A 12,815-nucleotide genomic window follows, 5' to 3' on the forward strand; every position below is an offset into this window, starting at 1 on the left:
CGCGCTCCCAGGCCGGGCACCGCGCACCCACCGGCTCACAGTGCCCACCGGATGAGCTGCTCTGCACCTTGGGCTTCTTCTCTCCCATATCGGGGGAAGCGGAACTAAAAGCAGCTCCTCTGTAAGGAGCAAAGAGGGTTGGCCATGGGAGATGTTCACCAACCTTGTTCTGGGCTCAGATAGGTGGTCACATCAATGTGCATCAATGACTTCCCCCACTCTGTCCTGCACACAGTCCCTTTGGCCAGCCAATTAACCCCTCCTTTATGGATGCCCATAAACCCATTTCTCTCCCAGGAACCTGCTTATGGAGCTGGAGGGATGCTCTCCTCCCCAGGAGAGATGCAGTCTCCTCTCAGCCATCCTCTGCTTTGCCACAGCCTCCTCCTCCACAGAGACTTTTGGCTTCTGCTTCAGTCAACTTCACCTTCATTGTCAGCCAGGTTTACACTACCAAGACACCTCTGAATCCTCACTTTGATGTCTTGATAGAGAAACTCTGGTGGCCAGTGTTACTGAGGCTGGGATCTGCAAAAGGGATTTTCCATTCAGTCTCCAGCAATGTCTTGGCACCCCTGTCCAAGACTCTGTCCATCTCTCCCAGTGGGAGCTGCCATCTCAGTGACACTTCTCCACAAGAGTGATGTGATGAGAGCGATCTGGCAGATCTCTCTGGGAAGGTAAGCTCCAGAATATGCTCGCAGCTTTTGGATTTAATTTAGTACTTGGTTTAAATTAACCATTTTTAAATGCTTGCAGACAGTCTCCACAAACCGAGAGGCCCTTCGCTCTGCGTGGAAGGAACGTGGATTTGCCAGGGTCAGCCCTGCCGCAGTGTGTCTGTCTAGCCAGTGGCTTTCCCCCGTGCTTCATTTAGCAATGGATTAATTGTGGCAACAATGCAGAGCAAGAAGCAGCTTGGCTTTCCCCTGCCCAGCCCTCTTCACAGCCATATGTCCCAAAGGGAGATGGATTCACTTGGACAGCAGCCTCCTTGGAGATCCACCTTTTGCCCCATTTGCTGCTAATACCCCTGCCTTAGTGGATCCACCCTGCTCCCTCTCCGCAGGAGTTCCTGCTTTTACACCTCAATCTCTACAAATCAGCTCCTGGGGACAACGGGTTTGAAAACCTCTACTCCAACCCAGTGCAGCTCCTTTAATTGACTGCCTGCTCAGACCTCAATGCAAGGTTTGCCATGAAACATGCAGATATAAATTAATTTTAAGATACAGAATGACTGTTGCTTCCTGCTAGAAGCTGTGGCAACACCTGGACCAGACACACAATTCCTGAGACATGGGACACTGCTGCTCTGAAGCAGAGATGTCCAAGGTTAAGTTTAGCTCTGATTCTGGAAACATATGAGGAAGGAGCCATGGAAAGCTTGCTGAGCTCCTCTTCCCAAATAGGAAGGACACCCTTCACCTCTCAAATATACGTAACAGCCCCAAGAGAGGGATTTAGGCAGTACATCACCTGAAAACCTGTTCCAGGGCATTCCCTGAGCCATGGTGACCATGCAGTGTGGCTAAGAGCTGGATGAGTGCACTAGACTAAGTAGCTTCTCACTCAGGCTGAATTTGGGACCACTGAGCCCCCAAGCACGGAAAAGATGCCTGCCAGGAACCAGGGATCATTCCCAAACTCCCATGAAGGGAGCTGTGAAGACACAGCTTCCTGAGCTTCTCATCCTGCTCCACAGAGCCCACTCCTGCATGGCTCACATCCATGGACTGGGTTTCGGCAGCACTCACCCCTCACACCTTTCCCTCCGCCTCTGTCCAAGGGGGAAAGCAGCGAGCTGAGGAATTTGGTGTGGGGTTGGTTTTTTTTTATTTTATTGTAAGGACTCAAATCCAGCAGTGTGATAAATGCATCCGAGCTACAATTAGGAAGATATATAGCATCAGAACGCGAAGGTCTGGGCAGCGTGGTGAAACGCGGGCTCTCCAGAGCCCCAGCTATGTTTCCCATTATGTAACCCTGGTCATGGGCAGACAGCCAGACTCCAAATGAAAAAGAGACTCTGGCTTGGCACCGTTTCTATTTTCCTATCCTCATTCGGGGTCAGCGCAGTGTCATACAGCTGCAGAGAAAGCTCCGGGGATTAAACCTGGGAAAGACTCCAAGACCAGGACCTGGGTTCAAGTACCAGCTGAAAGCAATAAACCAACTGCCACAGCTGGGCTGAGTTTAGGCGTTCTCAAAGTCCCCCAGCTCTCTCCAGTCCGAAGAAGGAGCGATTGTGAACATGGCGAACGCAGCGTGAGCAGAGGCCTTGGGACGCTCCGCGCTGGCAGTGCGCACCCGAGGCTCTGGTGGAGCCCTGACAAACTGCCCTGCTGGCCCTGAGCCCAGCACTGCTGGCCCGGATGAGCTGCACTTTGATGAGAGCTCTAGGCTCCTAGTGGGCTGCCAGGTGGGTATGAGGCCTGGTTTTTCCAGAAGCTTTAGCACATTCATGGCATCTCTGCAGGGGATTTTTACTGTTCCCTTTCTGTGGCCATGTCATCACAAAGGGCAATGAAAGTTGTTTAAGTGTGTCCAAGCAGCTTTCCCATTGGCACTGATGGGACCTTATGGCACATCCCACTGGCATGAGGCATGGAGCATGTGTATCACAGCACAGGCCCCTTACTCAGCTCAGTGATTTGGAATCTGCACTTGTTCCTTGCATGCTTTCCCCACTCCTGAGCTCACCCTGCCCATAAACCTTGGCTTACTCCACCACGCCTGCTGCTCTGACCCATGTTTTACTTCTAAACTTCTTTGAAGCTGCTCCTATCTAAACCCCTGGACTTGGTGACTCTACCTGGTTACTGAAGAAGCCCCAGGGCAGCCAGCAGGCTTGTGTCAATAGAGAGCTGAAACACTAACCCAGTGCTCCCCTTTTCCTCTCCTATGCCCAGAGAAAATGTTGCAAATCCCAGGCCATGCCCAAAAGCAGAGCTGGCTCCCTGCTATTCATCACTACCTGCATCTCTACAGAAGCTCAGCCACTGCTGTCCCAGAGTCCTGGACCACCAACACCCATCTACACAAGACATCTGGGCTTGAAGAACAGCCAGTCTCCTTGCTGTGGGTAAAGAGAGATTCTCCAGGTGATCCAAAGAGCACCAGGGTGGAGGACCTGGGAAACAACATGGGGCAGGCTGAGACAAGATGAGCTGCTCAGCCACCCTCCATGAAGAGGGCACAGTGGGGAAACAGTTGGGCCTCTGTGGCAAGATGAAGACTCTTATTTCTCCACTGAGCAGAGCTGTGAATTAGAGTCCCTCAATCCATGCCCACTACTTCCAAAAGAGCCACATGCCACTGGGTGGGCTGTCACCACCTTCTCCGACCCCAATGGGTGAGGAGGAGCCTGCACCTGCTCCATCACCCTGGGGGGACACAGCCCCATGCCCTGCAGGAGGGGGAGGCAGCCTGTCCCAGGGAAGGCGCCGAGCGCTGGCTGTGTGAACCCAATCAGAAATTCCATCTCGAGGCTGCCCGTGGCCAAGGGCTCAGCAGCTCCCTGCGCAGGCAGCGTGAGGGGAAGGGGGGATTGGTGCAGGCGGGTTCACGTGACGGATCCCAGTTTGAGTTCCTGCCCAAAGATGGGCAGCAGTTCACATGAGCAGGCAGCAGTCCCACACCGAGCAGCCGACAAACAGAAAACAGACTCCATCTCCACAAAATGAGGCCCAGAACTTCCTGTGTGAGATTTCCATTTCCTCAGCCAAATGAAAAAGAACTGGAGTAAGAGGCAATAAACTAGGAGAGCAGGACTGGACCTGACGCACGGAGTGGGGACCCATTAATGGTTAAGCCACTTTGCTGGATTACTCTTAATGCGCCTTCCCATCACCCTGGGTTCTGGCTCCTTTGGATTAACAATAAGACGTGATTTCAGGCTCTGGATCCGGAGTACCGGAGGCAGATGGAAAATCCTGCGGGAAAGCAGCTACGGAGCATGCTCAGACGCTGTTTCGCATACTCCATACTTGGCCCCTTCACTCGATTTTCTGTCCAAAAATATGCAAATTGCCTAGTCCGCATTATGGACTAATGGGCTGAAATCGGCCAGTTTAGAAAATTAACTCTTTTGTGCATCGCAGGATAGAGACAAGCGGTTTCTGAAGCAGAGGAGAGGTGACCTTTGAAGCTCCAGGAACATGCAAGCTGCTCCAGGCCAGCCCAGCCCAACCAAGGTTGGCCTGACTCAGTCAAAAAAAGGCAACAAAACACTTATGCCGGAAGTGGAGCTCCCTCTGGTCTAGAGGAAGGCCCTGCCTGTCCAGCTGGCCAGGCCAACAGAACACCTAAAGGAGGAGTATCCCAACAAAGCCAGATACACAACCTAAGCAGAAGGTAAAAATCTACCTCACGAGTCAACTTCTAACAGACAGAAGCAAAGGGCACTCACCAGGCCCTCTCAGAGACCCTCCAGCCCCACCTGTGCATCAATGAAGAAGTCATTGTGTCACCAAGGGCGACAAGTCCCCACCTAAATATCCGCTGGGAATTGAGCCTTGCCTGGGTGCTCAGGTCGGAGTGCCACAGCCAGCAGTAAGCATGAGCAAGGGGGAAGGGTGGCACAAGGAGCCCGGGGGGGAACAGAAGACAGACCAGAGAATGCACATACTGTTTAGGGAGCTCGAGAGAGGTCGGAGGAGGATTCCAGGTGTCTGGGTGGCCAAGCATCCAGTCTGACCAGACCTTCACGCTGGGGAGCAGCTCCTTCAGGTCCTGGGGCAAGGCAGAGACCTTGATGTCATCCTCCTCATCCTCCTGTTCCATCTCTTGTGGCTGAACTGCAAATACAAGATGTGAGAGCTGAGGCAGCTCACCACAGCCAGGCTCAGTCAGGGACTGGGAATGCACAACACAGATCCCAACACCCAAACCTTGGACACAAGGGAACAGCCACAACCCACAGCAAGCACAAAGACAGATCTGTTCTCCCGACACAGACTAGCTTGGGGGGTAAGCCAGGATGTCTGTGATTCCTTTTCTTAAGGGCAGCAGGGTGCCACTGCACCAGTCATAGACACAGGATTCCGAGACCTCAGTTTCGGGAAGTTTCCCAATAGGTGCCAGAAAGCATGCCCTGAGTCCATCCCTTTCTTCCAAACATTTCTGCCTGCACACATCAGGGGCTTTTCTGCAGGTGATGCAGCCATAAACTTGGGATGCTGGGGGAGAATGCACAAGCCCCAGCAGAGGAGAAGGAGTGTACAAATTAGCAGGGAATGAGGGCCTGAACCCCACCAGGCTGTCTCGTGGGCCCTTGCATGGATCCTGTTGGTAGTCCCTTACCTGGCACACATTCCTTCAGCAGGTTGGTGCACCTCCTCACCAGGAGTGCAAACATGGAGAGCCCCAGGGCTGTGGCCTGTTCCTGGATGACAGAGCGGCAGTCTTCAGAGATGCACTCTAGGAGACAGAGAGAGAGGGTTTGGGTCAGAAAATCCATCTTGCTTCACCTTCACAGCCTCCCTTTCTGCATCCCTCATGGGGCAGGGATGAGCAATTCCTCAGCTCACACCTGTCCTGAACTTAGTTGCTCCACAAAGGCAGGAAAAAGGTGCTGAGTAGCTGCCCTGGAGCGGGAAGAGGCTGCAGCCACACTGCCCACACCATGCCCAACCCCACTGCACGTGCTGAGCCAGCCAGGACCAAGCTGGCACTCAGGGCTCCCGGCACAGAAGCTGCTGCTCGGAGCTGATGCCTTCCTCTGAAGGAGGGGGGTATGTTTCAGTGTTAAAAGGGTAATTAGCTGCATGTTTGATCTTTGTCCCTGCTGGAGTTTTAACCTCAGCAGCTGAGGAGGGGGCTCCTCCCATTAGTTCAGCAGTCACACAACAGCTTGTCAATAGAGCTTAATTGGAACTGTTACTCAAGTAGATGCCACACAACCACAGCTCTTCCAAACAGAGCTGGCTCGGAGCGAGAGCAAATCCCCCCGGCACATCTACACCCAGCCAGAAACCACTTCTGAGGCTGCTGAGAGCAGCAGGGAGCTGGCTCGAGGGAACTGCCTGGAGCCGGGCGTGGGTTACGCTGAGTGATGCCAAGAGCACCGAGGGGCATGCCAGGCTGCCCGCGCACACTCCCAGAAGGGCTCTGAGCCTCACAGGCAGCCTCTGCCCACCATTCACATCCTCCCCTGAGATGTGGGGGAGAGGCTGGCTGGGGAGAACCATGCAGAACGAGATGTACCCACACCACTTAGGAGGTTCTCACCCTCCCGTGCTGTTTGCGCTGCGCAGGATGCTCCTCGCTGGGTTGTGCATCACTGCTGCAGGACCAGGGTTTCCACCCTGAGAAAAGCTGCCCTGAGCCAGGCAGAGGATTTGCACAGTGAACACAAACACACAGGTGCTGACTCCAGTGTCTGTGAGTGATGTCCCAGTGCTGGATGGGGGGGGAGAACCCCCACAGAGCCCCAGCTCCCAGCCACCTCCGCCGCAGACGTGAGCACCAGCTGCACGTCAGCTTGGAGAAGGTGTTGGAAGCTGAACTCCCCTGATGTGGCAGAACAGGGATTTTGAGCAAAGGGCAAGAGGATTAGAGCAAGACACTGAGACCCCATTTCAGCCGGGGCTAGCAAAACACCTGAGGTGCAGAGAACAAACAGTAGGGTTTTAAGTGCAAATCATTTCAGAGCAATGAGGTGGGAGATTAAAAACAACCAGAGAAAGACTAAAACACACCTAGAAAACACGGGAAAAAAATGGGAGGAATATCTGAGGCTCGATCTGGCCAGCTGTTACAGCTATCAATGAGTTCAGCACACCGTGGGGAGATCACTGAGGGTAACCCAGGGTGGCACCAAAGGTGCCTGGTAGGCAAACGAGGGTGTTCTGCTCCCAGAGCCAGGGCTGAGCTGGTGCAGCAGAGCAATGGTAGGAAGTGCTGTGCTGCAGGGGTTGTCAGCTTTTGGAGGAAACATAAAACTAAAGATGTGACCACTCTGGGACAGTAAATCTCTTTCATGAAGCCTTTCCCACAATTAAGAGTGTTAGTCCCAGTGCTCTGGCCGCAGTCCAGTTCAAGAAATTACAGTCATCTTCCCTGTGCTCCCTCCTCCTGCACTCGGGTGAGATGCTGGACTCTCTTTACTTCTTGTCTTAAACAGAAACACAAGACCACAGTGGTTGAGCTGCCACACCTGAGTCTGGAGAGTCCCTGGAGGGGGGTGAAAATCTCTGGGCATTCAGCAAACACCCCCACATTCTGAGTGGGCAGCAGCCCCAGGACTCTGGGCACTGCATGCAAGCCAGACTCACAGTAACCCTCAAACTGGGCTGTTGCAAAAGCAAAATCCTCCCCCTCCAAAACAAGCAAAGCTTAAAGGTGTTTGTGATGGTGAGGGTGATGAGCTCCCCATATTTCAGAGACTGGCTCCAAGCACCGGAGCAATGTGCTGTGGTGGTCATGGCCAGGCTTGGTCCCAGGACCTCAGCCCTTCCCACTGTCACCAGCAGCTCTTGTTGCAGGCTACAAGTTCCCCACACAACATTCAACAACCAAAATACAGTTAAAAGTTTCTTGCACATGAACTGTGGCAGATACAGCTGTCTGCAACCTGCTCACTCAGGCTGACCAGTATGTCCACAGCTCCACCAAATATCTTGTGTTGCCACAGACATGAACCATGTGCCCACCAGCTTATAAAACCATGGTGCTCCAACATACTGCAACAATACTCAGCCCCAGTACAGCCTGTGAAGCTACCCACTGTTCAGGTAAGAGGAACAGGACACCACAGTTAAGGACTGCTTCCCCATGGTTCCAGCCCAGCTACTGTGGGTGCTGTCATCCCATCACTAACTTGGATAAAACTCACCCAGTCCTGAAAGTTCACTCTCTGGCCAAGCCTGTTGCCTCATTTCCAGGAGGCTCCCCCAGAGCAACAGAGCAGGGAAGAACAAGCATCTAGGTGGGTGCTTGTTCCAAGACCCCTGAACATGCACCAGCACTCCATCTCCCAGCCCTGTCAGCAAAGGCTCTTAAGAGCTTAATTGTAGGACAAAAGAGGAAAACACCATAAATCAGGACAAACTTTCTCTTTATGCCTTGTCACCACTTTCCTTGGGAGACTGGGAGCTTGGGCTTTCCCTGAGCTGGGAGCCAGTAGCCACAACTGTGTGATGAGGAGGTTGTGGGGTGGCAAATCCCAGGCTGCCCTGGCTACAGGGAACAGTCAAGGTGAGAATACAATCACAAGGCAGAGCACTTGGAGTGTTTAGATAGAAACTTGTGGAATGTTTTGAGGATGGGCAGTAAGGAAACCAACTCTCTTCAGCCACAGTGAGGTCTCTCACTCAGAGCTCACTGTGTCTGAGCCTACTCTGGCACTAAGAGAAAAAACACTTTTTACAAGGTAAGCTGAAATAGAGTTGAAGCAACAAATCTGCTCTGGACCCCACAGGGCATCATTACCTCTGAGCTGAGCAACGGTCTGTGCTGCTGGTAACACACATTAAGACCCAAACTTCTTGGAAAGAGATGTTCTTGGAGGCTGGAGTGACACTTAGGTCATTCCTGTACCTGCAGTTGCACAGCACTAATAAAACCTGCGGACAGCAGCTGCAACAGACCAACAAGAGCAGGCAGAGAGATGCTGACTGCCCAGCTCAGGGCAAACCATGTAATTCACAGAGTTGTTTCCCCAGACCCACACCATGCTCAGGAGAAGCACAACAACAGTGCCATGGGCAGTGCCTCATCCTATCCCTGCAGGCAGTCACCAGAAGTTTAGCAACAGAGACATTTTCAGGTGGCATCGATGGCACACCAACAGCTAAAGCTGCCACAAATCCACTCCACTTCCTCCCCGAAACCCCGTATCAGGCTGTAATCAGATAACCCTCCCAATTCACAGCCAGCCATGCTGCACAGCAGGGGCACAGTGTGGAGGTGTCAGGCAAACTACAGAGAAGTCACATGCAAAAGACACTGCCATGAGGTCACGGGCACCGAGGTGGTCAGAGCTGTGGCTCCTGTATGCCACCAGCAGCCACAGCAGTGATACTCTGCAGGAAATCATCCAGCACTAACAACCACAACATGTTCCCTCTTCAACTTCTCCCCTTGCAACCCAGCAAACGTCCCCTTTAATGCCAGCACTGGTTAAACAGCTCCTGTCACCACACACCTCTCAGCTCGCGCCTGTGCAGCCACCCCGTGAACCTGACCACACAGCTCAGCAGGGTCAGAAATGTCACCTTTCAGCTGTGCCACTGCCATCAAAGGTGCTGCATGGGGGGAGAGGCAGGTGGGCAAAGCTGGCACTGCTACCTCAATAACTGCTTGTTAAGCCACAGGGGAAGGTCAGAGCTTCAGGATTTGCAGCCAAGACTGATTCAGGGTAAATCCGTACCCCTGTCGCATGCAGTACCAACACACAGCCCATGGAGCCACTCCACAGTCACAGCAGGGAGCTAAAATCCCTCCTTCTGGGAGCTTCCTTAGGCTGGAGTTATTTCTTGGCCACCTGTAGCCTCACATCAACTACATCGTCAAAACTCACGTACATGCAACGCTGCACAGGGCTAGAAAGGAGCAGGCAGAGTATTTTAAAGCAGGAACATCATCAAAACTTTGCACAGCCTGAAATGACAGTAATTTGCATTGTCCCGAGCTTCACAGGCTGAATTTGCCTCCAAGATCTGCCTTTCTGCACCAGAAAAATAAGTAAGAGCCCTGCAGCCCTGTGGAGGTCAGGGCTCCAGATGCAGGACCGGCAGCAGGACGTGAGCTCTGACAGTTGTGAGCACTGTGTTACTAAGCCTGCCTGACACTAGCCACTCGTTAGACCCTTTTTCCAGTTGGCTCAGACTTTAAGTCTTGGAGCTGAAGTTTCCATGCTGGGTGCCTGTCTCAGCCCAAATTCTTCCAGAAATCTTTAGCCAAAACAGCTTGGCCACTTGTGAGAATGAGGCTAGGAAACAAGATAGTGGCTTACCCCTGTTAGAAAAAAACCACTTACAACCTTTTCCTTGAGCTAATCTAGCAACTGCAAATCCTGGAACAGGGATCTGAGATTTTGCTGCAGAATAACCTTTTTAACAGAGAGTTTTCCTGTCCTACTAGAAATCTGTCCATACTTGGCCAAGCTATAAACATCTGAAAGACAGCAGTTTTTCCATATTCAATAGGAATTCATTTCAGCAGTTCAAACCTTCTAAGATTTCGCCTCCCTGAGCATGCTCCATCTTCCTACCTCCCTTCATCTAACCTGCACTGCAGGCAGCAGAGCAACTGCCCTGCTCCCATCCAGCACGTGGGGATGTCTGAAAAAATGTCCTTGTACTAGTCACTGCTGCTTGCTGTGAGTTGGAGATTGGACCCAGACTCCTCCAACTGGCGTCCAGGCTATCTGCTCTGAAGCAGAGCCTAAAAGCCAGAGAGGGAGAGGGGATGGGATGGAAAAAATGGGAGCTGATGAGCATCAGACTGCAAGCACAGAGAAGAAGCAACTGGGAACCAGGGACAGGCGGTTTTTCTGAAGATCACGAAACCCCTCTGAGCTGCAGAAGAGTCCTCCTGTTTCTCTGCATACAGGAGAGAGGCTTTTTTCTCCAGCTGGCTACTGGGCTGCACAGAAAGTGCTGTTTTCCTAACCAGGAGGCAGTTTCCTTTGCAGGGAGCCTGGGGAGCAGGGCGAATCGGCTGCTGCAGCGCCCTCTGCAAGCACCTACCTGGGCTCTCCCTGCGTCCACGTTGGGGCTGTGAGCTCTGCTCTCACCCAGCCGCCAGCAGAACCCGACCCAGGATTTCTACAGCCATAAATCTGTTTCACAGGGGAAAGGGTGCATGGAGAGGGGGGAGAGAGACAGAGGGAAAAGAGGGACTTTTGTAACGGGGAGAAATTTGTGTTTCTCTGAGAACGTTATATTCATGGAAAACATAAACCAACTGTCGTCAAAGTCGTCTGAGCTCAGGAAATGGAGCGGCCGGGAGAAGGCTGCCATGTGGCCGGATGTTATGTATTTCTAATTAGTGCTATACATCTTTCAGCAGCGAGTGTCCTTTTGCTGGGAAACACAACGCGCTGCCCTTGTTATTGTAACTGTCAGAGAGTGCTTAAACAGATAATCTCCAGGAAAAGTGATAAACACATCCCCTCTCCCACTAGGGTGTGCAAAACAGCAATGCCAAGCCTTTATTAGGGCAACACAACCAGCCAGAGGAAATGGGAATGGGAAAAGAGCAGGAGATGGAAGGGACAGTCACCTCCGAGGAGAGAGACTTGTTGGGGGAAGTTCTCGTGGCCGCTCGAGTGCCATGTGCCGAAGGAAATCCTGCGAGGGACAACTGGGGCAGAGCAAGAGCAGGACACGTGGCCTTGGGCAGGGGGATTCTCACAGGGACAGGACAGAGGGCTGGGAGTGAGGGCTCCCAGATGCTCCACTCCGGGCAGTGGTGGAAGGGAGCCACAGCAACCCTGAGCTCACAAGCGGACGTGCTCCTCTATCCATCCCAGCTAAGACAACACAAGGAACACTGAACCTTCCGCAGTTAAAACAACACCAGCCAACAAGCATTAGAGTCTCAAAGGAGACCAGATTCCTATGATTCAGGCAACCAAACTGCTCTAGCCAAGGGTCAGGAGGGCTCCAGCAAGACAGTTTCCATGCTGGTCTCCCAGTCCTCACCCAAGTTGTGGCTCCAGGCCGGGAAGCCCAGAGCAGTGCAGGCAGCAGGTGCCCCAGCACAGGCAGGAAGCAGCAGGGATGAGCAACAGCTGAACCCACCGTCCCCAGCAACAGGGTATAGGACTGCACGTGAAGGCACACAAAAGAACAAATGGATCTAGGGACACAATCCCAAGGATGACATAAAGGCAGGATGGGGGAGCAGTGAAGTGCAGGAGCTCAGTGAGCGCGGGGCTGCGGGCGAGCAGTGCCTAAGGCACCAGGCTGATGTGTCAGCAGCTCGGAGGCACAGACAAGTGATTCACCAGCCAGCTGCTGCCCTGTGTGGAAGAAGGCACAGACTGGTCACCTCCGAGCTGACACCACCTGAAGGCTCCATTCGCTCCCTTACTGCTCAGACACGCGTTTTCCCTGTGAGTCACTCTCCACCAGACGCAGCGTTGGCAGGACTACAGGGCAGCCCACCGGCATGGGGCTGTCTGCAGGAAGTGGGTAAGGAGAGCTGTGCTGCTGGCCCAGGCAGCTGGTCCCACTGGTGGAGACCGCACACAACCGAGGGGAGTGTAAAGCAGAGGGATGCTCACAGCTGTGGGGATGCTCACAGCTGTGGGGCATTTCCCCGACACCCCTTCGCAGGGGACCTGTGAGTCACTGGCACTCTCAGCTCTCGGCTGGGAACTGGCGAGTCACACATGCACTCAACTGCCCCTGAAAGAGCCTGGGAACCTAGAGGCACTCACTCAGCCCTGGCTGATACCCTGCAAAGAGCCTGGGAATGATGGGCAGCATTCCTGGAAGGATGCTCCCTGACTCTCAATTTGCAGGCAGCAGACAGGATGGCAGCAACAGCTCTCCCAGCACTGCGGCTGAGCTGAACATCACCACCTGCAGCACACAGGGCTGGATTCCTCCCAAAGCAACCTCTGGATTGCAGTAACAACCTGGATGCCCCCAGTCCACCTCCCCATAATGACATCTCCCCACAAAAAGGCAGGAAGGCCCCAGGGAGGCTCTCGGTCGCAGGGCCCAGACACGCAGCAGCACTGGGGAACTCACAGCACATGTTCCCAGAGCAGCTGGGGCCGCCCAGGAGCCTGTGGCTCCCACTGCTCCATGCTGAAACCCTGACTTGTCCGAGGGAGGGAAGGAGGGAGGCCTAGGAGG

The 12,815-nt window shown here is 53.4% G+C and overlaps 1 protein-coding gene across 1 annotated transcript in view; it reads right to left on the reverse strand.

The window, feature by feature from the left end:
• LOC103801946 (telomerase-binding protein EST1A-like) overlaps positions 1 to 12,815 on the reverse strand; it is a gene marked incomplete at its 3' end in the record, with an annotated part of 65,897 nt that overhangs the window by 36,295 nt on the left and 16,787 nt on the right. The window contains exons 2-3 of the mRNA XM_009074384.1: positions 5,305 to 5,421; positions 4,631 to 4,799 (exon numbers count right to left, since the gene is read on the reverse strand). Coding sequence (XP_009072632.1) covers positions 4,631 to 4,799; positions 5,305 to 5,421 — 286 coding nt within the window. The remainder of the gene's footprint in view (positions 1 to 4,630; positions 4,800 to 5,304; positions 5,422 to 12,815) is intronic.

Source organism: Acanthisitta chloris, unplaced genomic scaffold (assembly GCF_000695815.1).
Source record: "Acanthisitta chloris isolate BGI_N310 unplaced genomic scaffold, ASM69581v1 scaffold10025, whole genome shotgun sequence".
Classification (NCBI taxonomy): domain Eukaryota; kingdom Metazoa; phylum Chordata; class Aves; order Passeriformes; family Acanthisittidae; genus Acanthisitta; species Acanthisitta chloris.